The sequence below is a fragment of the Microcaecilia unicolor genome, chromosome 14, assembly GCF_901765095.1.
Source record: "Microcaecilia unicolor chromosome 14, aMicUni1.1, whole genome shotgun sequence".
Lineage (NCBI taxonomy): Eukaryota > Metazoa > Chordata > Amphibia > Gymnophiona > Siphonopidae > Microcaecilia > Microcaecilia unicolor.
The window spans coordinates 26,243,787-26,271,199 of record NC_044044.1 but is presented as its reverse complement, the minus strand read 5'-3'; the positions used below and the strand labels follow the sequence as shown (position 1 = coordinate 26,271,199).

General features: G+C 44.3%; 4 protein-coding genes across 4 annotated transcripts; 2 read left to right on the top strand and 2 right to left on the bottom strand.

The window, feature by feature from the left end:
• The first annotated feature begins 2,285 nt into the window (after positions 1-2,285).
• On the top strand, positions 2,286-3,221 carry LOC115456965 (olfactory receptor 11L1-like). Its single transcript, XM_030186372.1, has one exon. The coding sequence runs from the start codon at positions 2,286-2,288 to the stop codon at positions 3,219-3,221; it is 936 nt and encodes a 311-aa protein (XP_030042232.1).
• Positions 3,222-10,237: 7,016 nt separating this feature from the next.
• On the top strand, positions 10,238-12,545 carry LOC115457224 (olfactory receptor 5V1-like). The gene is made up of 2 exons (XM_030186650.1): positions 10,238-11,107; positions 12,534-12,545. Exons 1-2 carry the CDS (start codon positions 10,238-10,240, stop codon positions 12,543-12,545), a joined length of 882 nt encoding a protein of 293 aa, XP_030042510.1.
• Positions 12,546-14,673: 2,128 nt separating this feature from the next.
• On the bottom strand, positions 14,674-15,645 carry LOC115457223 (olfactory receptor 6N1-like). The gene has a single exon (XM_030186649.1). The coding sequence runs from the start codon at positions 15,643-15,645 to the stop codon at positions 14,674-14,676; it is 972 nt and encodes a 323-aa protein (XP_030042509.1).
• Positions 15,646-26,024: 10,379 nt separating this feature from the next.
• LOC115457222 (olfactory receptor 1009-like) lies at positions 26,025-26,996 on the bottom strand. The gene has a single exon (XM_030186647.1). The coding sequence runs from the start codon at positions 26,994-26,996 to the stop codon at positions 26,025-26,027; it is 972 nt and encodes a 323-aa protein (XP_030042507.1).
• Between the last annotated feature and the right edge of the window lie 417 nt (positions 26,997-27,413).

The following is a 27,413-nucleotide window of genomic DNA, read 5'->3' as shown; positions in this document are numbered from 1 at the left end:
CTCCTAAATAAAAGCATTCTTTAACTTTTGTGAGCTTTGCTCTTCTTTGGATAGGCACCAGTTGTTTCATTCACCATTGATGTTGTGCATATGTATTTTCCATTATGAAAAGGTGAAATTGTATTTGAATCCACTGTGTCTATGGGCCATGCATTCAACTATCGAGAAAGAAAATATTTAAATTCTCATCAGGATTGTGTTTTCCTTCAGTAGATGAAGGAGGCTCTTTGAGAGACTTTCCAATAATCCAAAATAAGGTGCTTTTCTGTAGTATAGTGGTTATTCCTTGCGCTCCACCGTACAATCGATTTCTAGTTCAAAACCGGGCAGAAAATTTTTTGTTGGGTTGACTAAGGGGCTTGATATGTTTCTGTACCCAAAGTGGAAGAATGGCAACTTGAGCTATTGGAGATGTTAGTTTGGTCTTCTACCATCGCTTACGGTGCAATTATTTATTTTACTTTCTTACGTATCACCTGCAAGCCTGAAAGCTATCGAAGAGGTGTATGTTCAGGTACAGAAGGTATTATGTTAAGTAAAGATGGTTCTGTATTTTCACTTTGGAGACCACGTCTGTCCCTTCTTGAGGTGCAGTCTTGAAAGGTCAAGTACAACATTGTCTTTCAATAATTTGTGTGTTTGGCCAGCAAAAGTTGTCACAGGTTGCAGGGAATCCAGTTTGGTCTATCGGAGTGTTCCATTGCAAAGTGTTGGTAGAAAGAAATTCTTACAATTCATTTATTCTAAGATTCAACCACCCAAGCACTCAAGTTCAGCAGTAGAAATGGTGCCTGATGTATATTGGGTGGGGATGAGGAAACTTTGGGAGGTCATAGAGGCATTACAGACCAATATGGCTGGAAGGAATCTCAAAGGGTGATCTAAGATCATAGAAGATAGGTGTGGGAAGAACCTCAGAGGATTATGTGGTAGTATAGAAAGGGATGCAAGGGGACCACAGGAAGTCATGCGGTATCATACAAATATGGGGTTGTGAATGGACCTCTGGAGGCCATCTGGAATCAAAGAAGGGTAAGTCTGGGAGGGGACCTCAGAGGCAGTCTAGTCAAAGAAAATTAGGAATGGGAGGGACCTCAGGAGGTCTTTTTTTCCCTATTTCCTTCTTACAATGTCATCTCAAACAGATAAACATGTAACCTGCTCTTAAATATCCACAGTGACTGAGATTCTACTACCCTCCTGAGCAATTGTTTTTATGTTCTTAACTACCCTTACTGTGAGACAGTTTCCCAATATCTAACCTAGATTTGTTTCTGAAAACTTTGGCAAATTCACATATGTACCTCTTCATCCCCAAGAGCCAGAATTCATTTTGCTAACATTTACCAAAGCCATAATAATAGCTTGGATTATTGCGGCACATTTCAGCTACACAGGCTTCCAAATGCACTTCATTGTTTAATATGTAAACCTCTCCCCCTCACTATTGTGCAACCATCTCTGGGGTGGGAAGTTTCATCATTACTTTAGTTGTCTAATCCTCATGGCAACTTCCCCAAGGAAGAAGGAGCAATGTTACTATTATTATTACTGTAATGCATCTTGGTAAAGGATTATTTTAGAAAGGGTGTCCAACTCGGATGTTCATGCTGGATGTCGCTAACACGTAGATGTCCATTTCTTATGTATTTTAGAACAGGCTGTATATCAGCAGGTCCTGTTCTAAAATACATGAGAAACAGACATTCATATTCTATTTTAGAAACTAAAATGTCCAGATTTTGCATGGGAAATGGACATTTTTGTGACAGTATAGAAACATCCGTGTTATAAAATAGTCACACAGACATCTATGCAGAGCAGAGGGGTAGCCTAATGGTTAGATCATTCGGCTGGTGGCTAGGAGGCATATTTTCAAAGCACTTAGACTTACAAAGTTCCATAGGTCCCTCCCTAGTCCTGTCCTAAACATGCCCAGCCACTTCCCCTTGCCATATGGACGTATTGCCACGATTTGGGTTTCTGCCAGGTACTTGTGGCCTGGCTTGGCCAATGTTTGGAAAACAGGATACTGGGCTAGATGGACCATTGGTCTGGCCCAGTATGGTTACTCTTAGATGTCCATAAACTGGCTGTAGAACATCAGGATTTGGACGTCCATGCAATATGGATGTCTAAATGCTGGTTTTCAGATGTCCAACACATGAATAGAGCTTGTCCTAGATCACACACATAGATTTGGGGATGGAGTTAGGATCTTTGATTTTCACTGACTTGTGGCTCTCTTTTGCCTCTTTTTTCCTTAGGTTGTGGAGCATGACACCATGACAGATGCCCATGTCTCTAATGTAACTGAGTTCCTGTTACTGGGTTTTTCCAATGTTCGTGAGCTCCAGATCTTGCTCTTTGTCCTCTTTTTGCTCTTCTACCTGCTGACCATCACTGCTAACATCCTCATCATTACAGTGGTACGAACTGAGTCCTGTCTTCATAAGCCCATGTACTTCTTCATCAGTAGCTTCTCCTTCTTAGAAATTTGGTACACCACTGTCACCGAACCCAAGATGCTGACTGGCCTCTTGACTGGGAACAAGACTATTTCTTCTATTAGCTGCATAGCTCAGTTCTATTTCATCTTTTTCCTTGGGGCCACACAACATTTCCTCCTGGCTGTTATGGCCTACGACCGCTATTTGGCCATCTGCAATCCTTTGCGCTATTCCACCATCATGACCAACTCAATCTGTGGCCAGTTGGTGGTGGGGTCTTGGGTGGTTGGCTGCCTTTCAATTTCCCTACCAGCTGCATTGATGTCCCGGCTCGTCTTCTGCGGGCCCAATATGATCGACCACTTCTTCTGTGATTTTTCACCTCTGCTGAAACTGTCCTGCACAGATACCTCCCTCAATGAAATCATTTTCTCTGTGGTGGCCTGGACAGTGATCTTAGGTTGCTTCCTGGTGACCATGGTCTCCTACATCTGTATCGTCATCACCATCCTACGCATCCCATCCTCAGTTGGACGCCAGAAGGCTTTCTCCACCTGTGCCTCCCACCTTACTGTGGTCAGCATTTTCTTTGGGACCGTGATTTTCATGTACGTCCGTCCTAAGGCCAAAGAGTCTTCCCACATAGATAAAGTGATCTCAGTTTTTTACTCTGTGATCATCCCATTGTTGAACCCCATGATTTATAGTCTAAGGAACAAAGAGATGAAAGATGCCTTGAAGAAAGCAGTGAATCGATGCAAAGGCCAGTGACTAGAGCCACTGGAAGGATAACACACAGAAATACCCAAAGGATTATTGGATCTTTTGATGTTTCCTTTTTTTTTTTAAATTATAAGGATATTACTAATTTCCTAAATGTCTGTACTGTTTGATAACCTTTTATAAAGTTCCTTTCAGAAAGACATATGGAGGCTTCAGCAAGGGCTTAAACCCAACCCTGAAGGCCATACTGTGAGGGTATAAGTCCCCCCACAATGAGCTGATCACCCGAGTACTCTAACACACATTTTTTTTTTGTATAAGCATGTGACTTTTGACTACATTTCCTTTTCTTCATGTGACTGTAAATTCATATTTTAACATTATTTGTGGTGAAAGGGAAGCTGTGTGAACATTAGCTTGAGCCAGTTAGGGAAGGTTCAGGCAGAGAAGTCAAGGGGAAGCAATTTTTGAGGGAGATTTTTAACACTTGCCCCACTGTTCTTCCTCATTCTGCCTCCTAGCTGTACCTCCTGGATCACCTCCACCTCATGGTCATTCCAGAAAATACCTTATGCGCACCGGTGACAAAAGGGTTGGATGAGAACTACAGATAACCATGTCCCCTACTCTTCCTGTCATCTCCTCTTACAACCCTTCCTTTAACTTAGGTTCCCTATCTGCCGATTTCTCTTTCTTAGGATGTAGAACCTTTCCCAATCCCTGCTTCCACTCAAAGCTTTGTTTCCTTCCCTCTCAGCTCTTCTTCCTCAGTCAAACTGGTGCTCCTTCTTCAGATGTGCAATTACCAAGGGAATGCGTGCTCAACTGCCGTTATAGAATACTAGTGTAAGTCTCGCCTAACCTTAGGTGCCAGCAGTTATGCCAACCAAATGGCTGGCGTAAATGCTCTTGCCTAAATGTAGGCGGTTAGAAGCGCAAATGATAGTATTGTAGAACCGATGCGCATGACTGGCTGACATTCCCCCTCCCAGGTTCACGCACCCCATGGAGTTGCATGCTTTGTAATTTGAGCACGCAACTTGTAGAATACCGACTAAGGGCAGTAATGTGTAATCTGTCAATTAGTGCCAATTAATGCCAATTATAGCCAATAATTGGTTGTTAAGGCCAATTAGTATCTAATGACTCAATTAAGCTATGTGCACAACTGACCTTATTCTATAAGTTGCATGCTAGTTGGTAATTTGGGTGTGCAGGCTTTCTAGAATTAGGGAGTTCCAGTTTTATCCTGTCTTCATGACGAATCTAAGCCATTATAGAATACGAGTGTAAAGGCACATTGGTGCTCCAAAACATAGGCCCACCCACTTATGGCAGGTCAGTGACTGGTGTAAGTGCGCAAGCTGAAGTGTGACATGCAACACGCACCATGATATCATCAAGACTGGATTGCTGTAATCAGGGGTGGTCTGACAGTGGTTGGGGCCCCTGAGCAGTAAAGATCATTGGGGCCCCCTGGCCACTTCCCGCCACACCCCCGCCCCACTTCTGCATCTCTGTCCACTCCTGCACACTACAGCCCCCCCCCCCCACACCACAGCAGTTGCCGCCCCTTCCCGTACACCCCGAGCCAAAGTGGGCCCTCCCCTTTCCTACCTTGAAGGGCCCTTGTGGTCCAGTGACTTCTTGGGGGACAGGAGACAACCCCACTCTTTCCTGCCCATTATCGCTACTGTGCTCAGCTGTGTTTTCAAAATGGCTGCCGAGACTTACTGCGGCAGTCTCACGGGTCTCAACAGTCTCAGCAGCCATTTTTAAAACAAGGTGGTGCCACTAGACAGAGTAGTGGCTGTGGGCAGGAAAGAGTGGGGTTCTTTCCTGCCCCCACAGCGGCCACTAGAATACCAGGTCCCTTCGAGGTAGGACAAGGAAAGGCTATAATGTGCAGTGGCAGCGGGCATCTGGGCCCCCTAGAGCCTCTGGGCCCTTGGGCACTGCCCAGTTGCCCGAATGGTCAGCAAGACTGATAAAAAGTTGTCAGTGATGTGACTACATCACACCATTTTTACAAATATTTCACTGGTTGCCAGTACAATACAAGGCTACATTTAAAACTCTGTGTCTGACCTTCAAGACCCTTAAAGGAAATGGGCCCAGAGTACTTGAGGAACAGGATCTCCATCTGGAATGCACTCCCTGAAAGACTTTGCTCAATGCAAGACTGCCTCCACTTCAGGAAAAAGGTGAAAGCCTTTAATGGATTAACCTACACTATCAAGTATGAACACTACGAATTACGCACTACCACTTTATCTCTCATGCCAGAAATGAACTTTCTATAGTTGATTGTTTGAAATACTCTATAATCTACTCTATCATTAAGGAACTTCTACGTAACATCACTTTGTAATCTACTCTACCATTTATGTACTCTAATGCAATACCACTCTGCATTTCTTAACCTGGAAATGGCGATCGCCATTACGGCATAATGTAAGCCACATTGAGCCTGCAAATAGGTGGGAAAATGTGGGATACAAATGCAATAAATAAATAAATAAACTTGGAATTAAGTGATCTGCTCATCATATGTTGACGACATCATTCTCATACCACCGACATCTTCACATCAAGATCTAATCCAATCTGAAATAACCGGGATGAATACTATTCAGACCTGGGCTTTGGCAAATAAATTAAACTGAACGCGCAAAAGACTAAGGGGTCCTTTTACAAATGCGGGCTGAAAAATGGCTTGCGGTAGTGTAGGCGTGGGTTTTGGGTGCCTGCCGATCCATTTTTCAGCGCGTCTGTAAAAAAATGCCTTTTAAAAACATTTTTTGGCCAAAATGGACATGCGACAAAATGAAAATTCCTGCGCGTCCATTTTAGGTCTGAGACCTTACCGCCAGCCATTGACCTGGCAGTAAAGACTCACACGGTAACCAGGCGGTAATGACCTATGTGCGTCAAATGCCACTTGGCGCGAGTTCATTACGCGCGTCCAAAGTTTTTTTTCACACGCACATATCGGACGTGTGCCAAAAATGAAATTAGCAAAAGAGCCACATGGTAGTCGGGCTGTAACTCCATTTTGGCGCACATTGGGCGCGCGTAGACACTTACGCGGCTTAGTAAAAGGACCCCTAAGATCCTATGGTTCCGGAATCAAGGAGCTGAGGTCTCAACTACAATAGCACTATCCTATGATAGGACCTTCGCAGTTGAATCAGAAGCTAGATTGCTTGGGGTCTTTCTCGACTGCTTCCTAACATGTTCCTCTCATATCAACCAATTGTGGAAGAAGACACTATTGAGACAATTACGTCTAGTCAGCTTATTCTTCGGTCAAAAAGCCTTCGTGTTGCTGGTCCAGATGCTGATCCTACAGCACCTGGACTACTGTAATGTCTTATTTTTTGGTATGAATCCAGCTGGAGGAGGGGGGTGGTTTTCACACAGATTCCACTGAAAGAAAGGGGCTGGTCATCTGCACACATCTGGGGTCCTCACTGTGGCCAATCCAACCTTTCCACCCTCCAAGATCAATCCACCCAGGAAGCAATGGAGCCGAGTTGCAAGAGGAGCACACTTTCCTGTTCAGTGCTTTGGATGCTGCTTACATCTATACGCCAATTTTTCTTGAGGTTTGTTTTTTTTAATTTGAGGTATTGAAAGCATAAACTTTTGTAGGTGCTCCAAGGATTTGGAAAGAGAGAGCAACGCAGAGAATTGTTTTTAATTCCCATATCCCTGACAATCTGCAATTCCTTCGGGGAGAGGTGCTGGAGGTTGGTCTATCTTTACAGGGAGGGAAGGGGTGGGGGGTTGATCTTTATGTGAGTTCTCTCTGCTCCATAAGGGATCAGTTTCACCACACAGCTGGCAGGCTTCATCTCCTGGCGAAGCAGAGTTAAGGGCATCACCAGCCAGCTGCAACATGTCCTATAGGCTACTGCTCAGGAGTTTGGACTCCTGTCTGTATAAGCTGTGGTCCGATCAGATTGGATTCTCTCATACTTGCTAATCCAGGGCAGTTTTTTTGTTTTGTTTAACCCAACCAACCAGGCACATAGAGTAAATCATTAGCTAGGAGAAGAAGACCTGATAGGATGGAACTGGCACCTACCTTCAATCTAACCAAGTAACTAAACATTCCTTCATTTTTCTGTTTCTTTTGGGTTGCATTTGGTTTATTTTATTATTAGTTTTTTTTTCTACTGGTACCGTATGTGTTTGTTTTAAAGCTTGGTTCAGAAAAACAAAAATGGCAACAGATCCCCAGAAGCAAAACAAAAAAAAAAAACCCCACAGTAGATCCAAGATGAAAATCGTAGATTTTATTACAACAAAACCCAAAACCCCCCACAGTAGATCCAAGATGAAAATCGTAGATTTTATTACAACAAAACCCAACCCCCCCCCCCCACAGTAGATCCAAGATGAAAATCGTAGATTTTATTACAACAAAACCCCAAACCCCCCACAGTAGATCCAAGATGAAAATCGTAGATTTTATAACAACAAAACCCAAACCCCCCCACAGTAGATCCAAGATGAAAATCGTAGATTTTATTACAACAAAACCCCAAACCCCCCACAGTAGATCCAAGATGAAAATCGTAGATTTTATTACAACAAAACAAAAAAAAACCCCACAGTAGATCCAAGATGAAAATCGTAGATTTTATTACAACAAAACCAAAAAAACCCCACAGTAGATCCAAGATGAAAATCGTAGATTTTATTACAACAAAACCCAAAACCCCCCACAGTAGATCCAAGATGAAAATCGTAGATTTTATTACAACAAAACCCAACCCCCCCCCCCACAGTAGATCCAAGATGAAAATCGTAGATTTTATTACAACAAAACCCCAAACCCCCCACAGTAGATCCAAGATGAAAATCGTAGATTTTATAACAACAAAACCCAAACCCCCCCACAGTAGATCCAAGATGAAAATCGTAGATTTTATTACAATAGTCATTCAACAACCTAAAAATCATAACCTGGCATGTCCAGGTTCTGCCCCACTAAGGGCTGCATCAGGGGTGTAAGATCAACACATGATAAGAAAAAGGTAAAAGATTAAAGGCCTCTCAACAAATAAACCCGTAGGTTTCAGGAGATAGTTCGACCTGTCCTGAAGCCTATGTTTTATTTTTGGTTGAGGTGCTTTAGCCTTTTACCATTTTATTTCACCACATATGGGTATTGGATCTGCTGTGTTTGTTTGTTTTTAACGCTTGGGAAAACAGTTTTGAAGCTCTGTAATATTCCTAGCACTAACCAAGAAAAAATCTCTGGGAATATATCACAGACTGGCAATGAGTGATGAAAACCAAGATGGAGTGGACAGAGCAGGCCACTTGTCAGGATGCATTCGGTGGAGGCAAGGGGGACAGAAGTAGGGAATGGGGGTGGGGGGGGGGGAGAGGAGGGGGAGGAGGAAGAGGCAACTTCAACTTAGCCCTGGTGTTATGTAACATTTGGAGTGCAGGGTTCAGTTTTTGGTGCCTAATCTTGAAAAGATGCAAAAAAAGAGTCCTTATGTCTTATGCCTTTGTATCGCTCCATGGTGCGCGAGTGCACCTCGAATACTGTGTGCAATTCTGGTCACTGCATCTCAAAAAAGATATAGTGGTATTACAAAATGAGAAAGGGGATGGGACGATTTCCCTATGAGGAAAGGCTGAAGAGGCTAGGGCTATTCAGCTTGGGGAAAAGATGGCTGAGGTGAGATATGATAGAGGTCTATAAAATAATGAGTGGAGTGGAACGGGTAGACGTGAATTGCTTGTTTACTCTTTCCGAAAAGTACTAGGATTAGGGGGCACGTAATGAAGCTACAAAGTAGTAAATTTAAAACAAATCGGAGAAAATATTTCTTCACTCAACATGTAATTCGTTGCCAGAGAATGTGGTAAAAGCAGTTTGCATAGCGGGGTTTAAAAAAAGGTTTGGACAGCTTCCTAAAAGAAAAGTCCATAAGCCATTATTAAGATGGACTTGGGGAAACCTACTGCTTTTTTCTAGGATAAGCAGCATAAAATGTATTGTACTGTTTTGGGATCTTGCCAGGTACTTGTGACCTGGATTGGCTACTGTTGGAAACAGGATTCTGGGCTGAATGGACCTTTGGTCTGTCCCAGTATGGCAACACTTATGCTTTTATGTTCTTACGTTAATAACGGGACATGGGACTGGTGGTGTGGGGGAAGGGTCTTACACCTGAAGGGACATAGGGTAGTGGGATGGGGGAGGGATCTTAAACCTGCAGAAATTGTGCAGACTATTTATATTAGATAAAGGAGATTATTTTATTACGCTATATAAATATTTATCTAGGACTTCTATTCTTTGGTGTTTTTAAATGATAAATTAGGTGTTTAGGTTCTAGCTAATTAAACGGCCCTTTTACTAAGGCACACCTAAAAGTGGCCTGTGCTGGTGTAGGTGCGTGTTTTGGACGTGCACTGGTCCATTTCTTCAGCGCACTTGGAAAAAAGGTGTGTGTGGTGGTGGTGGTGGGGGGGGGGGGGGAGGGGGTTGTGCTGGAAGATGGACGTGCACTTTCCCTGGAGTGACTGGGAAGCAATACAGGAAACCCGCAGAATGCTGTGTGAAAAATCATGTATTTCACGGCAGTGGAAGGCGAGCAGGGTATTGTCATGGTTACTATGGGATTCTGTGAGATCTTGTGTTCCGTGGCCTGCACCAGACCCTGGTGCAACATGTATGAACACCTCAGAGGCAGGAAGCTTCTCTCTCACTCACATTGCATTCCCAGGATCAGAGCCTGGTTTGGTGTGTCTGCACTCTCCAGAGGCAGGACACTTCCCTTAGCCATGTCTTGTAACATCTGTCTTAGCTAAATACAGCCAGCTTGAAGGAGAACTGTTGCTTTTAGCTCAGTTAAGGTACTCTGCCTCAACTGCAGGCAGGTGCGTTGATAAAACGGCACTTTTTCGCCGAGGTAATCTCAAACTCCCTTGTCACTTTGTATCGGGGTCAATCCATACTCTTCAGTTCTCCCTGTCACCACTCTTTGCTTATTGTCTTTCTGTCTTAGATACCTCAGGTAAGCCCATGAGAAACGATGAGGTGGGAGAACCGAAGTTCAGTGACTGAATTCTTCCTTCTGGGGTTTTCCCCCGAATATCCAGCCCTGCAGGGGGTCCTCTTCTTCCTGTTCTTCCTCGCTTATGTGGTTACCCTGCAGGGGAATGCCCTTCTCTTTCTCCTCACTTGTCTGGAACCTCGTCTCCACACCCCTATGTACTTCTTCCTGGCCAACCTGTCGTTTTTGGATGTTTGCACCTCCACCACCACAGTCCCCAGACTGCTGGTAGACCTTCTTCAACCAAGGCAAGGCATTTCCATACTGAGCTGTTTTCTACAACTCTTCTTGGTGACGGCCTTGAACACCACCGAGCTGATGCTGTTGACGGTGATGGCCTACGACCGCTATGTGGCTGTGTGTTGCCCCTTGCAATATACAATGATCATGAATAGAGGTACGTGCATCAACTTGGCGACCTGCTCCTGGGTCGGTGGCTGTCTGCACTCGTTAATCCATACCCTGCTTGCAGCCCGGTTACCATTCTGTGGGTCCAATCGGGTGAACCAGTTCTTCTGCAATGCACCTCAACTTCTAGAGCTCTCCTGTGCTGACACGACCATCAATGAAGTTGCCCTTCTGCTCACTGGTGTGGCTCTGAGTGGCTTCTTTCCTGTCATCCTTATCTCCTATGCCCGAATCCTGGCCGCTGTACAGAGGAGCCGAGCCGCTGGAGAGAGAAGGGGCAAAGCCTTGTCCACTTGTGCCTCCCACCTTATGGTGGTGGTCATGTTTTACGGCAGTGCAGCTGCCACCTGCCTGGCTGGGAGAGGTGGGGCGGGGTCTGTGTTTTACACAGCAATCACGCCCATGCTGAACCCTATCATTTACAGCCTGAGGAACCAGGAGGTGAGAGGGGCCTGGAGAAAGATGACTGGACGAAAAGGGAGGGTGACCTAAATCCCAAAGAGAGTTATGCTTTAATGCTCCTTAACGGGTTGTGCGATACTTTCTAATGGACCAATGAAAAATCTGTGCTGTAACTTTCAGAGGGGAAGGGAGTAGAGCAGAGGGGATGATGGTGTGAGAACATGTACATATGTATTAACACTTGGGGTGGGGTAAGAAAGTAGGTGACAAAACACTAAGGACGAAGTTATCAACGGGGCACTTCCGTGAAGATATGCTATTTTAGCACAAAGTCCCATTTTATGCAATAAATCTGGTTACTAATAATCCAGCTTAACAGTAAAATAACCCGAGTCATTGGGATAATAACCTGTGTTAACAGTAGCCCACATTGATAACTTCACCCCTCACAATCCAAAAAAAGAGAAGAAAGCAGCTATCAAATTGTAAATGCTTATATCTATTCATATTGCAAATAGTAAAATGCTTCAATATTTAAGCATGTATAACTATGTAATAATAATGCTTCTGGTAGCGCTATACAAATGCTAATAATAATATTTCAATCATTCAAACATAAAAATACGGAGAAAAATGAACTCAGAATAAACACCATCTCCAGTGAAAACCTTCAAGAGCGTGTAGTTGGACTCTGGAACTCGTTGCCGGAGAATGTAGTGACAGCAGCTGGCCTTACAGAGTTTAAGGGGTGTTTGGACAGATTCCTGAAGGAAAAGTCCATTGAACATTATTACAAAATTATTGAGAGAGAGAGAGAGAGAGAGAGAGAGAGAGAGAGAGAGAGAGAGAGAGAGAGAGATACTTCCTCCATGTCACACATACAGAATCACCAAGGCAATCTCATACCCCTATCGATTTGGATCTGGAGTCAATCCTTAGTCTTCACCCTTCCCTGTTACCTAATCAGTGCCAGATCTCGGAATATATGTCTAAGGATTTCTCCAGATGCCTGTTTCCATCTTTTAATCACAGGGGACGTACTTCTTCTCGAACAAACTCTTTACAAGAATTACAAGGGATCGAGGAGCAGATGTCAAGCATTCAATTCTAAGCTTGTGAGAGATGGGACTGTAAGGGAGAGAGAGAGAGAGAGCTCGACAGCACCAGAAAGGGTTCCCAGAGCTGTAGTCAAAGGGCAGGATGAGACTCACATCATGCAAAGGGTGGAGAGGTAAAGGGTATGCTGAGTTTATCATTGAGGTGGCATCAAAACAAAGCCCCAACATTAAGAAGCAAACCTTTGATGTCCTCTCGGTCATTGGGATAGACTGAGCCAGTTTTCATATCTTTTTTAATTGTACATATAACTTGCTTTCAGTTTAGCCACCCATCTATTTATCCCAATCGACTCTGTACTACCCCATCATATCTATGTTATTTGAATGTTCTTTTGCTTGCTTATTAGGTGTTTGATTGATATTATGCTGACACTGTATTATATCTATGTTATGTTTTAAACGATTTTATTAGCATTTCAGCATATTGATCATACAGTAAAGTTCACTAAACAAATGCGCAACCTAATTATGCTGTATAAATCCATGCATTACTAAGCAACATTCTAAAACGTTTTAAACATTTTCTCCCCCAGCCCTAACTTCCCTTCCCTACCCTTACCCCCCTTCCATGTTATGGATCAAATAATTTTTATTGACAACACAGGTTCTCAAACAACTCATCATTTTGCTAATAACGTCATATTGTGCACTATCCCTATAGCCATTGGTCTTCAATCATTCTTTTATCTCCCCCCCACCCCCTCCCATTCTCTATCCACCCCGTCCTCCCCCCTTCCCTCCCTCCCTTTGCAAGCAGAGCCTAATTGGGAGCTTCCTCAGGAGTGTATTATATCTATGTTATCTGAATGTTTTTCCATGTTATTATTGTACTGGTCTTTATCATATTTCTGTTATATGATTGTTCTGCATTGCAGCTAGATGTGTATATTTTTGAGACAGTTTCATTTTAGTCCTATTATTAGGTTTCAGTTTGCTATTTCCAAGTTTACCTCGTTGATTGCATTCATGCTTATATTTGATTGTTTTACTATTGTTATGCTGTTAGCAAAATTATAAGTAAACTGTACCTGCTATACACTGCCTTGGGTGAATCTGTTCATAAAGGCAGTTAATAAATCCCAATCAATCAACTTGTAGTCCCTAATACTCTCTCTTGAAATCAGTGCCTGCAGGTCCCACCATAATGCATCAGGAAATGGTTATTAGAAATCCAGGAGTGGCCCAAAATTGCACTCCTGGCGGACTTGGCAGCTCTGCACGAGTCGTAGAGATTCATTGGGGAAGGTGAAAACCCCTGCTGAATCCAATGACTCTTAGTTGCCTAGCGTTCCTTTCCCATAGTTGACTTAACCATTAGACAAACTAGGGATTTGCCGAGGGCGGCAGCTTTCTGGAGGATGACAAAGAGCACCTGGAGTCAAAGAAGACTAGATCCTAACACCCACATAACTAACGAAAATAATTGATATTTTCCAGCATGTGGCGGTAAGAGGCATTCTACGCACCTAGGCCATTACCGCCTGGTTTAACGCGTGAGACCTTACCGCTAAGTCAATGGGTGGCGGTAAGGTGTCAGACCCAAAATGGACGCGCACCAATTAGTAAAAGGATTCCCTAGAGTGTTTTACACGCATGAGTTCTGTGTGTAGCTAGACCAGCATACTTCATTGAGACAACTTAAAAAAACAAATCCAATTCAAAACATTTTTATTTACAAAAGCGTTTGAGGAGGTGGGAGGTTTCATGGATTTGTGAGGTGGAGGGGCAAGCACATGGCTATGGAAACAAATTTTGTTAATTGAGATTTGTTTTGTTTGTTTGTTTGTTACATTTGTACCCCAGATTTTCCCACCTATTTGTAGGCTCAATGTGGCTTACATAGTTTTTGTTTTTGATGTGGGGTTTGTGATGTATTTTATTACTCTGTATGTAACTTTATAATCCATCAAGAATGCAGGATTGTGTGGAATAGAAGTTTGAAATAAATAAATAAACTCATGAAAGAGTATGTTCACTGTTGCTCTGGCCATCTCTTCTTCCGCTCAGCTTGGAAGATTAACAGGAAGATTATTTATAGGAACAGTTCGGTAAGCTCTTTAATGTTGGCTTCAGTCCATAGCCAGAGTAAGAAATGGGTAGGAGGAGGTGAGAGGATAAGAGAAGGGATAAGAGGATAAGAGAAGGGATAAGGAAAGGGATAAGAGGGCGTGAAGAGATGTGGAAAAGAAGGAGGCAAGATTGTGGGGTTGGAGAAAGTCTATGGAGGGATAAAATAGGGGAAGCAGAAGGGTGAGAAATGGAGACATAAGGAAAAGATTGAGGGGATGGAGAGAAGTGAGAAGGTGGCAATAGATGGAAGAAAGAAGCAGAACAGGAAAAGGGAGAGGGAAATAAAAGAGAGGAAAAGGTCAATGTTGGAATGACAAGTTGCATGTTGGTCAAAGTTTCAGAAGCATGGTTTGATTCTGACAAATCCCCTCAATTGTTGGATGCACTTCTCCTATCATGTATATATCTGTACTATAATCAAGAAATATTTTTCCTCAGGTTGAAAAAGTCAGAGATTGCATGCCTGCATTTCTCCAAAGACCTCTTGAGCGCCTCCTTCACCTCCTTGTTCCTGAGGCTATAGATGATGGGGTTCAGCAGAGGGGTCACCACAGAATAGAAGACAGACACCACTTTGTCCACGTAGTATGAATCATTAGTATCTGTTCTCAGATAGATGAAGATGACAGTGCCGAAGTATATGAACACCACCACAAAGTGAGCAGCACAGGTGGAGAAAGCCTTCTTGCGCCCGGTGGTTGAGGGAATCTTCAGTATTGTGAAGATGATGAAGATATAAGACACAGCAATGAAAACAACACAGCTAATGATCACGGACCACGAGATGATACGGAATACGATCTCCGTGGCAGCTGTGTCTGAGCAGGCCAGCTTCAATAGGGGTGCAAAATCACAGAAGAAGTGGTTGATCCTGTTGGGGCCGCAGAAGGAAAGCTGGGACAGGCCAACGGTTGGGACCATGAGAGCCAAGCTGCAGGCCACCCAGCAGCCAGAAGCCAGCCTGCTGCAGACGTCCAGACTCATGACAGCTGGGTAGCGCAGTGGGTTGCAGATGGCCATGTAGCGGTCTGCGGCCATCACCGTAAGAAGCAAGTGCTCCGTGGCTCCAAAGACGAAGAAGAAATAGAACTGGATAAAGCAGCAGAGGACACAGATGGACTTGGTATCTGCCAGTAGGTCCGTGAGCATCTTGGGAAGAGTGGTAGAAGTGTAGCCGATTCCCAAGAAGCAGAGGTTGGAGATGAAATAGTACATGGGTGTATGGAGACCGACGTCCACCCTCACTAGGACAATAATAATCAGGTCCCCAGTGAGGGTTAGAATGTAGGCGGCCAGCACAAACATGAACATTAAAATCTTTTGCTCCCGGGAGAGGGAAAATCCTAAGAAGATGAATTCTTCCACACGGGTCCAGTTGCCAGCATCCATCCCTCTCTTTTTCTCTCTCATGAGCTTCATGTGGTTCAGAGGACGGCAACAAAAATGGTATGAATAGGTATATCCTAGAAGAAAAGAGGGACAGAGGAGATATGATACAGATGTTTAAATACTTGAAATGTATTAATATACAAAGAAAATCTTTTTCAGAGACAGGAAAGCAGTAGAAGTAGAGGCCATAGACTTAGGAGTAGCGTCAGGAAATACTTTTTTCACAGGGAATGTAATGGATGTCTGGAATACCCCCCTGGTGGAAGTGGTGGGAACAAAGATGATGACAGAATGGGATAAACACGGAGGATCCCTGTACAGAGTAACATAGTAGATGACGGCAGAAAAAGACCTGCACGGTCCATCCAGTCTGCCCAACAAGATAAACTCATATGTGCTACTTTTTGTGTATACCTTACCTTGATTTGTACCTGTCCTTTTTAGGGCACAGACCGTGTAAGTCTGCCCAGCACTATCCCTGCCTCCCAACCACCAGCCCCTCCTCCCACCACCGGCTCTGGCACAGACCATACAAGTCTGCCTAGCACTATGCCCACCTCCCAACCACCAGCCCCTCCTCCCACCACCGGCTCTGGCACAGACCGTATAAGTCTGCCCAGCACTATCCCTGCCTCCCACCACCGGCTCTGGCACAGACTGTATAAGTCTGCCCAGCACTATCCCCACCTCCCAACCACCAGCCCCTCCTCCCACCACCGGCTCTGGCACAGACCGTGTAAGTCTGCCTAGCACTATCCCCACCTCCCAACCACCAGCCCCTCCTCCCACCACCGGCTCTGGCACAGACCGTATAAGTCTGCCCAGCACTATCCCCGCCTCCCAACCACCAACCCCGCCTCCCACCACTGGCTCTGGCACAGACCCTATAAGTCTGCCTAGCACTATCCCCACCTCCTAACCACCAGCCCCTCCTCCCACCACCGGCTCTGGCACAGACCGTATAAGACTGCCCAGCACTATCCCCGCCTCCCGATCTCGGCTAAGCTCCTTAGGATCCATTCCTTCTGAACAGGATTCCTTTATGTTTGTCCCACGCGTGTTTGAATGAAAACAAAAGACATGAAAAAAAAAGTGTAGGCAGGCATAACCTGCATGGTGCGGCAATTATTATCATCTTGCTATAAAACTTTGAAGGATGAAGGAATGCACTAATGAGGTATTAATTCTTTCCACATTTAAAATCATAGGCCGCTCACAGTTCACCTCAGAACTCAGTCTTCCACAGAATATGCGGCTTCTCTCCTGATCCTCTGACCTTCACACGTACAAGTCCATCTGAGACTTTTAGAAATGTCCAAAAACATATCTGTTTTTATAAAGGCAGCAGAGGCCCCTGAGTTCCTTCCTTTATGAAATAAGCTGTCAGAAGTAGCCCTAAGAGGGCACAAATTCTCACGCACAATTTTACACCTGCTCTAAGAACGATGTAAAAATGTGCATGCAGTAAGGTTCATGAATAAACGATGTGACGCCGGTCAACAAGTTTTCTCTGGAGTAGCCCCCACACTTTGTTAAGCATTCCCTGAAAGACTTCACTCAGTGCCAGACTATCCCTACTTCAGGAAGAAGGTGAAAGCTTGGATCTTCTCACCATAAAAGTCACCAAAAATTGCATGCACAATTTCATTGAATAACGAGTCAATTAGTGCCAACCATTGGATTTTTAACGAGCAATTATAGGCACTAGTTAAATTTAATTGAATTTTTATTTAAGTGCGGGACCCACGCCTAAAATTTATGTACGATCTGAGAAAGGGGGCATGGAAATGGACGGGGTCATGGGCGTAATGGGGGCGTTCCAAAAATTTATGCACATTGTTATAGAATGACAGGGATATACGTCTAATGTAGGCATGTACGTTTGCACCATGTTTCAGCTGGTGCAAATGACTATGCCTAAAGTTAGGTGCACTATTCTATAAACCAAGCCTAACTTTTAGAATAGCGTTTTTTTTCATGCAGTGATTTTTTTGGGGGGGAGCCATATATAGAATCTAGCCCTTAAGGGAAGAAACAACTAACTAGCTAGTTACACGCACAAGGACTAACACCAGCTACATATACTGTAGCAGGACGTGTTTATCCACTCTAAGGGGCCCTTGTACTAAGCTGCGTAGGTACCTACGTGCGCCCAACACACGTCAATTCAGAGTTACCGCCTGGCTACCCTGCGGCGTGGGCGGTAATTTCAGTTTTCACGTGCGTGCTGTGCGCGCCGGAAAAGAATTTTTATTTTCTGCCGCGCGGCAGAAACCGGGCGGTAATCATCATTCTGCGCGCATAGACGATTACTGCAGGGTTAACGCTGAGTCGACGGGTGGCGGCGGTAAGGTCTCAGACCCAGAATGGACGCTTGACAATTTTTATTTTGCCGCACGTCCATTTTCAGCAAAATTAAAAAAAAAAAAAGGCCCCCTTAGTCTAGCTAAGATCATTTTTACGCACCTTTACTGACTCGACGTGCAACGTTCCTTCGTTAGGCACCCTCATTTTCTGTCTAACTTATACTGCTCTATCTTATCTGTCTATATGTTCCACCTCTGCTTACAGCAGTAACAGGGTGGAAAGGAACCAATCTCAAGTGATCAGTCACCCCACCAGGATAAGATGCTCCAATGAAAATTTTATTTGGACCCAACACGGCCCGTGTTTCGGCTATAACAGCCTTCCTCAGGGGTCAACCGATGAGTGCTCAGTTGTGTATCGATTGATAGTTCCGGTTGCATGCTTTACCAAATTTTTTCCCAAGATATTAAAACACTCCACTATCAATCGATACACAACTGAGCACTCATCGATTGCTGCTGTGTTCTGTCCTTGAGGAGAGTGTGAACCCCATTTGTCTTTTCCACCTCTGCTTACCCCATACGCTAGGATCCTACACGTCATATGCTATCTGAATATTTTTTTTACTGTTGTAATTGTTTATTGTCTATGTCTTGCAAATTTTTGCTGTACAGCAACTCGGGTGAATTCCTTCAAAAATGCAGTAAATAAATCCTACTACTACTACTTATCATTTCTATAGTGTTACTAGACGTACGCAGCGCTGTACACCTGAACATGAAGAGACAGTCCCTGCTCGACAGGGTTTACAATCTAATTAGGACAGACAGGACAAATAAGGGATAAGGACAAACAGTAGCAAGATTCTGTGCGGAATCCCAAAGAGTACGAAGATTCCAGAATCCCACAGTAGCAAGATTCTATGTGGAATCCCAAAGAGTAGCAAGATTCCGGAATCCCAAAGACTATTACTACTTATCATTTCTATAGCGTTACTAGACATACGCAGCGCTGTACACTTGAACATGAAGAGACAGTCCCTGCTCAACAGGGCTTACAATCTAATTAGGACAGACAAACAGGACAAACAAGAGATAAGGGAATATTAAAGCAAGGATGATAAAATAAGGGTTCTGAACAAGTGAATAAGGGTTAGGAGTTAAAAGCAATACAGAACCAATCATGGCTTTTTGGAAATGTTTAGGTCTTGGCGACCGAGAGAGACAAGGGCAGAGAAAAGAGACCTTTCGGTTGAATTTTCAGTGAATATAATTGTGTTATCCCACCTCTGTCCTCGTATCAGAACCTAAAGATACTACTGTAGTACAACTACTACTACTACTTATCATTTCTATAGCGCTGCAAGGCATACGTAGCGCTGTACACCATACACAAAAAGACAGTCCCTGCTCAAAGAGCTCACAATCTAAATATGGAATGTTGCTAGTGGAATAGCAACATTCCATGTAGAATCTCAAGTAGTAGCAACATTCCATGTAGAATGTCAAGTAATAGCAACATTCCAGAATCTCCAATAGTAGCAACATTCCATGTTCCACTGCACTAGGCTACTCCTCCACTAGCAACATTCCATCTAGAAGTCTGCCCTTGCAGATCAGCAACGCGGCCGCGCAGGCTTCTGTTTCTGCAGGACGTCAGACTCACAGAAACAGAAGCCTGCGCGGCCGCATTGCTGATCTGCAAGGGCAGGCTTCTACATTACTACTACTAGTACTTATCACTTCTATAGTGCTACAGGGCATACGCAGTGCTGTACACCATACACAAAAAGACAGTCCCTGCTCAAAGAGCTTACAATCTAGATAAGACAGGCAGACAGACAGAACAATTAAGGGTAAGGGAATAAAGAGGTGAGGATAAAAGGACAGGGCAAGTGAGCAGTGGTTAGGAGTCAAAAGCAGTGGTAAAGAGGTGGTAAAGAGGTAAACATTTATTATAACTTTCTAGTATTGCAAGCTGAAATCCACCCTCCTGTACTCATCTGTAACAAATAACAGGTGGAAGGTGACATCAGAATCTACAGACCTTGGGGTTACAATTCCATGCTTAGCTCCTGGATTGCAACCTTCTGCTTTCTTGCTCCTTATGCGCAGAGGACAGGGAAAGGAGGACACACATCTGTTGCATTAGACTGGTAAAGAGACTGCAGGGTAGATATGGTAGACTGACATGTACAAAGAGACACACCGGGCTATAAAAAGAGAGAGCAGAGGGGCTGAGGGATTATAGTCAGAGCGGACTTTCCTCTGAGAACTGAGACACCAACACCTGCCATGGCTTTTGCCTCATGATTTCAATTATTGATTCTTATTTCCAGTAAAAGAAAGACAAGTGAGGTAAGCATGCCCAGCATGGCTCATGGAATTCTTTCCTATCTCTTCACGAAAGTGTGTGTGTGCGTCTCTGTTGTTTCTGTATATGTCCCTCACCCGAGGGAGAGCTGGAGTTGCTTTGGAGTCGTTGCCAATAGTCCTTTGCTTTGGATAGAATAATAAAATGAAACCAAGTGAGATAGTACGTCGTGCTAATTGATTTCACTGTCAACAGATGTCAAAGAAGGAATTATTCATGTTACTTTGTTATTGTATATTTTTAGATGTGTAAACCGTTCTGATCTGCAATGCAATAAGTGACGGTATAGTAAACAAATAAATGATAAACGATTAACCACTGGACGTTACTGACCTAAGGCAGGGGATATTTTCGTGCTCTTCTACCACTAGAAAGGGCATCTGAAGGCCACTTCCAGAGCTGCCAAGTCACCCATTCCAGGAGGGAGACTTTATGGCGCGGATCACGCGCCTAAATTTATGCACAACTAGATTTAATTAGTGCCAATAATTGCTTGTGAAAAGGCCAATTATTGGCGCTAATTAGCTTTTAATTTAATTAAATTGCATACAGACATTGGGTGCGTGCCCAAATTTGCAAGTGCAATTTTTGGTGCCTTTTACAGAATTAGAGGGTTATAATGTGCATGGCATGTATTTACAACGGGGGGGGGGGGGGGGGGGGGGGTGTACACATGGGTGGGGCATGGGTAGGGCCCTCAGTCACACACGTAACTTTCAGAGTACTATAAGTTATGAGCAGTATGTTTTTACTAGCAAAAAAGGTGCCGGTACTCAAATGCTAGGCCACCCTTCAGAGGTGAGGTGATCACAGATAGGCCCACCCCACAATAGCCAGGCCCCCTGCAACCAGTCACAGAATCCATGACAAATCTGAATTGTTGTGTAGAGCCTGAGATCTTTCATTGAAACTTGGGGTCCATGGGTCAATTTTAGCAGAGAATGGAAAAGGTGCCGGTACTCAGTACCCCCAAGTACCCCCTCAAAAAAAGCCCTGCTTTTATCACATGTAGCAGTGATTTTGATTTCTACAGGCATCTCTATTTTCTTTCATTTAGGGGGCTTATCAACATGAGCTATTGTTAAGACGTTATTTTACTGTTAACCCCTGTAATTAGCTTGATTGTTCTATACTTGGCTCACTTTTGATAATGTGATGTCATAATGCCTCATTCCACCAATGGCTAACAGCCAACCTCATCAGTGATGTCACAATGGCCTGATCACCCACACGTGGGTCCCTTTATCCAGTGCATTTGTTCTAGCAAAAAAGGTGCCGGTACTCAAATGCCAGGCCACCCTTCAGGGGTGAGGTGATCACTGAGGGACCCACCCCACAATAGCCAGGCCCCCTGCAACCAGTCACAGAACCTATGACAAGGCAGAATTGGTCTGTAGAGCCTGAGCTCTTTCATTAAAACTTGGGTGGGGACCATGGGTCAATTTTAGCAGACAATGGAAAAGGTGCCAGTACTCAGTACCCCCAAGTACCTCCTCAAAAAAAGCCCTGGTTATGAGCATCCCTACTGCATTTAGGCATCTGCCCTTATGCCAGGTCCATGGGCTGGTGTAACTGTTTCTAGTATTCTAGAATGGAAGCTGGGCAAATGGGTTTTCAAAATACAACCAGCAAACACACTTCCGCCGGCAGTACTGAGCGATATTTTGTCCAGTGATCCTGAAGCAGAAAGTGTGAATTCGAAACGCTGGCCGCCGCTGATCACGGTCAATAGTTTGAGAGAAAGACGCAGAGATCTACTTAAAGAAGCTAAGTTGAATTAGCTGAGTTAAAAGCTTAAGGCTATTAATTTACGGAGGGTTTTTTGGCCGATGATGAGGAAGTCCAGCTCCCCATAGACTGAGTTGTATGTCTGGGGGCTTCTCGAGGCCTTTTTCCTCCTAATACTAACAAGTGTGTTTGCTCGTTGTATTTTGAGAACCCATTTGATTGTGGATAGATTTCATTATAATAGGGATCTCTTCCTCAATAGTTAATTTAGAGTGTGGTTCTGTTACAGAACAGACATCCTCGAGCAGTGGAATAGCCAGGAACGTTTAACAGGGGGTGTGTCTCCCACGCCCCCTCTGGTACCTTACAATCACCTTTGCTCCAGCCTTTGTCCGGGCAGCGGTAGCGGCACTCATAGGTTGCCTGTGGCTTGCACCGGGACATCCTGTCTGAAACGTTTCGCCGTTCAGAAATGAAGTTGCGTCAGAAGAGGTGGGATGGTTCGGAGAGAAAGTCCCAGTGAAGACAGAGCACAGCAGATTATTGAGGTTTTTTGTTCTCCATTCTATTTTGAATGGAATAGTAAAAAAAGACAAAAGGAAAATGAAAAAAAAAAAAAAAGAGAGAAATTCACTATTGGTGAAGCATTGGGAGATAGGTTTCCACTTTTATTGTTTGCACAGTGCTTATTTTAGTCAAGGGGATTGTTCCAGTGATTAGGGTATCACTATACATAGAAACACTGAGAAAGGTATAGGGTTCAGTCACTAGGTTTCACAGTAGAATTTACAACTATGAAAGAGAGATATACATCTAAATCAGTAAGAGCTAACCTAACTTTGTTCCCTTTAAGGTGAATAGGAGTTCTCCACCCGCATTCTCTCTTACAGCCCACCTCTCTGATGTAACTTCCTTTTTCCTTGGAGGCGGGCCACAGTAGAGAGAAGAGGCTGGGGTTGGCGGCAAGACAGCATATAGGAACCACTTCCGCCCTGAATTTTGGAAAGCCGGAAAAGAAGGTAAATTTGGGGAAGGGGGTTGGAGAAGGAAGGAGAGGAGGTGGAGCTGGCTAGCTGGGGCGGCAGCTCTTTCCCTTGCTTCAGATGGCAATCTGTCTTGGGCCACCCCAGTGGGCCATGACTGGGCACTGGCATTGAATATCAGTGGCCATGAGGGCATGTGCTATTTGCCAGATCTTATGCGGTTCCTGGTCGATACTCAACTGGGCCCCGCATAAGATACTTATGCGGGTCCCGACTGAATATCGTCTAGGATCTGCATAAGTGGAAGCAAGTCCCCCCACCCCCTGATTCTAATACCCGTTCTCTCCCTCCCCCAAATTTGATATCCACCTCCTTTTCCCTTTGAAGAGAACTAGATTCCCCAACAACACCCCCCCCACACACCCCTGTACCTACCTCTTAGATACCTAGTTGTATAGGGTTTCAATCAGCAGGACCAAAGCCCACTCACTCCTGCCCACCATGGCTCCGGCCACTACCTCTAGCACCAGTAAGGCTGCCAGTAGAGTTTACAGCAACCATTTTGAGGCCTGAGCCACACCAGGCAGAAGTGAGTGGATATTACCTCTTCCAGTTGGACCCCTAGACCTCCCCAGGGATCTTTAATGGAAGCCTGGGTGGAGCTTACAGGGGGTGGGGTAGGGGGGAATCAGAATCAGAGAAGGGAGTGAGCAGGGACTGGAATCAAGAGGGAAGGGGAACCAGAGAACCCTTCAGGCCAATCGTAGAAGTTATCTGTTGGCACCCAGACAGCTAAATAGACAAAGATAGGACTACTTTTTCTGTGGTCCTTTCTGTCCGGTTAGGCAGCTGGACACTGCAACTGAATATCGCTGGTGTCCAGATAAGTGTCAGCTCTGACTGTAATGCCCCTTCTTGTCCGGATTTAGGATGGCCAGTTAGTGCTGATAATCAGTGGCTCTAGCGGGTTTTGTGCCATGGAATAGCAGCCAGGAGCAGTTTAACTGGCAGCAGCTTAGAATATCGACCTTACCTATTTATTTATGTATTTATTTGTGACATTTATACCCCACATTTTCCCACACAATTTTGAGTTCAATGTGGATAACAAGCTAAAAAGAAGTCATAACAAAATATGAAACAAAGTTCTATCTATCTATCTATCTATCTATCTATCTATCTATCTATCTATCTATCTATCTATCTATCGGGTTGCCTATGATCAAGATTTGGAATTTTAGTTTTATTACTTATCTTTTCCAAATCTGAGCTCAAGATGGAATTACATTCAGGAACATGAGTTATTTCCCTGCCCAAACAGGCTCACAATCTGTGTTTTTTTTTTTTTCTTTTAGCTCGTGTCTTTGTACCTGAGGCAATGAAAGTTGATGTGATGCTGAAGATCATAAACAGTGTCAAGGGTTTGTCTGGTTCATTATCTGTCTCTTTAATCCAGGGGCGTATCCAGACACCCAATTTTGGGTGGGCCTGGGCCCAAGATGGGTGGGCAGAAGAACCCCATCCCATAGGTGATTTGGTCTCTCCTCTCGCCTGCATGCCATATGGTCTCTCAAATATCCCTCCTCTCCTGCACACCTTTTAAATTTCAGATTTTCAGTGAGGAGCAACTAATACACTCTACTCATGTAGGCCCCACATCCTTCCCACTGATGCAGCTTCCTGTTTCCGCATAGGCGGGAATACGTCAGAGGGAAGGCTGTGGGGCCGGTGTAAGCAGTATGTATCAGTCACTGCTTCCTGCAGGCGAAAATCTGCTATTTATAAGGTATGCAGGAGGGACAGTTGTTGGGAGTTTTCAGCTTGGGAATCTCTGCCGGCCACATCATAGGTGTGCTGCTACTGGTGGGCCTGAGCTCAAAGTGGGTGGGCCTGGGCCCACCCAAGCCCACCCTTGGCTACGCCACTGCTTTAATCACTATGCACAATGTTCGAACGCAACAGTGTTCCAGTACAGCAACTGCTTGAACTTCCTCTCCCTTAGAAATGCATTGGGTCATTTTTCTGGAGACTTTATTTCTCTAGATCCCCCCAGTCTAATGTGGCCAATTTTCAAACTCGACCCGTCTTTTCTATAGTTTCCCCTCATGCAAAAATTTGGTCCAGTTATGCTAGGTCTTTGAAGAGCTATTTTGCCCCAAGATAGACAAAGAGACATTCAAGATACCTTATGTATAATTTCTTTCCAACATTTAGTTGGGTGGGAAAGAATGAAAAAAGGCAACTTAATAAAGAAGCTGAGCTCACAGTTAGAGATCTCCTTATTTAAAGAATGAATGGTTTCCTGCACTCTTCCGAAGTGAGACCTACACTGAATTTTCATTAGCACTTTACAGAATTGACTTCTGGCTATAGGGTGGGTGTAGCTAAACTAGCATACTCTATGGCAATAACTTGTGAAAGAGTATGTTCACTGCTCCCTTCCTCCTCATCCATTTCTTCTCCCCCTTCTTCCTTCACATTTCTAGTCTCAGCTTGAGAGAGGAAGGAAATGGTTAGTTGTGGGAACAGGTCAGGTGAACTCTCTCAAGTTGTTACCTTCAGTCTATAGTCAAAGTCAGAAAGGGGTAGGAGAAGAGTGCGGAAATAAAAATAGTGGGCTATGAGAGAGAGAGAAGTGGAAGAGATGGAGAGAAAACCAAAGAGTAGGAAGAAGCCAATGGAGGGATGAGGAGTGTGGAGAACGTAGTGGATGACTACAAGAGGAGAAGCAGAGGGGTGAAAGACGGGGACAAAAGGTAAATATTGAGATAATGGAGAGAGGTGAAAAAGTGGTGATGGAGGGATGAAAGAAACAGAAAAAAGAAAGAGAGAGAAATGAAATGAAGAGAGAAAAAGATAAATGTTGGAGAGACACATTGCATGTTAGTTAGTTTCAGCAGCACCATTTTGATTCTTGCAGACTGGATCCATCCAAACACAAGAGAACTATCTGCATTTACATCTCTGATCCTCTTTCTGCGTTTGTTTTTAAGAAACGTTTTTCCTCCAGATCAGAAAGTCGGAGAATGCGTTCTTGCATTTCTCCAAAGTTCTCTTCAGTGCTTCTTTCACCTCTTTGTTCCTGAAGCCATAGATGATGGGGTTCAACAGAGGAGTCACTGCACAGTAGAAGACAGATGCCACTTTGTCCAAGTAATATGAATCATTAGTGTTTGTCCTTAGGTAGATGAAGGTGATTGTGCTGAAGTATATGAGGACCACCATGAAGTGGGCGGCACAGGTGGAGAAAGCTTTCTTACGCCCACTGGTTGACGGGATCTTCAATATTGTGGAGATGATGAAGAAATAAGACACAGCAATAAGAGCAACACAGAGGATGATCACAGACCACGAGAGGACATGGAACACGACCTCTGTGAGAGCTGTGTCCGAGCAAGCCAATTTCAACAAGGGGGTGAAATCACAGAAGAAATGATTGATCTTGTTGGGGCCGCAGAAGGAAATCTGGAAGAGGCCGATAGTTGGGATCATGAGAGCCAGGCCGCAGGATACCCAGCACCCAATGGCCAGCCTGCTGCAGACATCCTGACTCATGACAGCTGAATAACGCAGTGGGTTGCAGATGGCCATGTAGCGATCTGCAGCCATCACTGTGAGGAGCAAGTGTTCAATGGCCCCAAAGACAAAGAAGAAATAGAACTGGATGAAGCAGCAGAGGACACAGATGGACTTGGTCTCTGCCAGCAGGTCTCTGAGCATCCTGGGAAGTGTAGTGGAGGTGTAGGTGATTCCCAAGAAGCAGAGGTTGGAGACAAAGTAGTACATAGGTGTGTGGAGGGTGATATCTACTCTCACCAGGACAATAATAATCAGGTCCCCAGTGATGGTTAGAACGTAGGCGGCCAGCACAAATGTGAACATTAAAAATTGTTGTGCCGGGGGGAGAGAAAATCCCAAGAAGATGAATTCTTCCACATGGGTCCAGTTGCCAGAATCCATCTCTCCCATTTTCTCTCCAGGGGCCCAAATCTTTGAAGGAAATGGATGAAGGAACACGTTAATGAGGCATGAACTCTTTCAACGCTTAAACCATGGGCCACTCACATTTAACCTTGGAGCTCAGTCTCCCAGAGAATATGTAGCTTCTCTCCTGATCCTCTGACTCTCACACCCACAAATCCTTCCAAGGCTTTTTAGAGACTAATTTTCAAAGACTAGCAGTTTAGCACCTGAATTGGAAATTAGACGTAGAGGGCCTAATTTTCAAAGCCTTTAGCACTTTGCCTGTGGAAATGAGGGCTTTGAAAATCACCCTCTGAAGTGTGTGTTCTGCAATGTGTATAATTTTACTTACATTGTTTGAAGGTATTTCTAGGGGTGAAGAGAAGGCGTGTTATGCAATAACACATGTGGTTT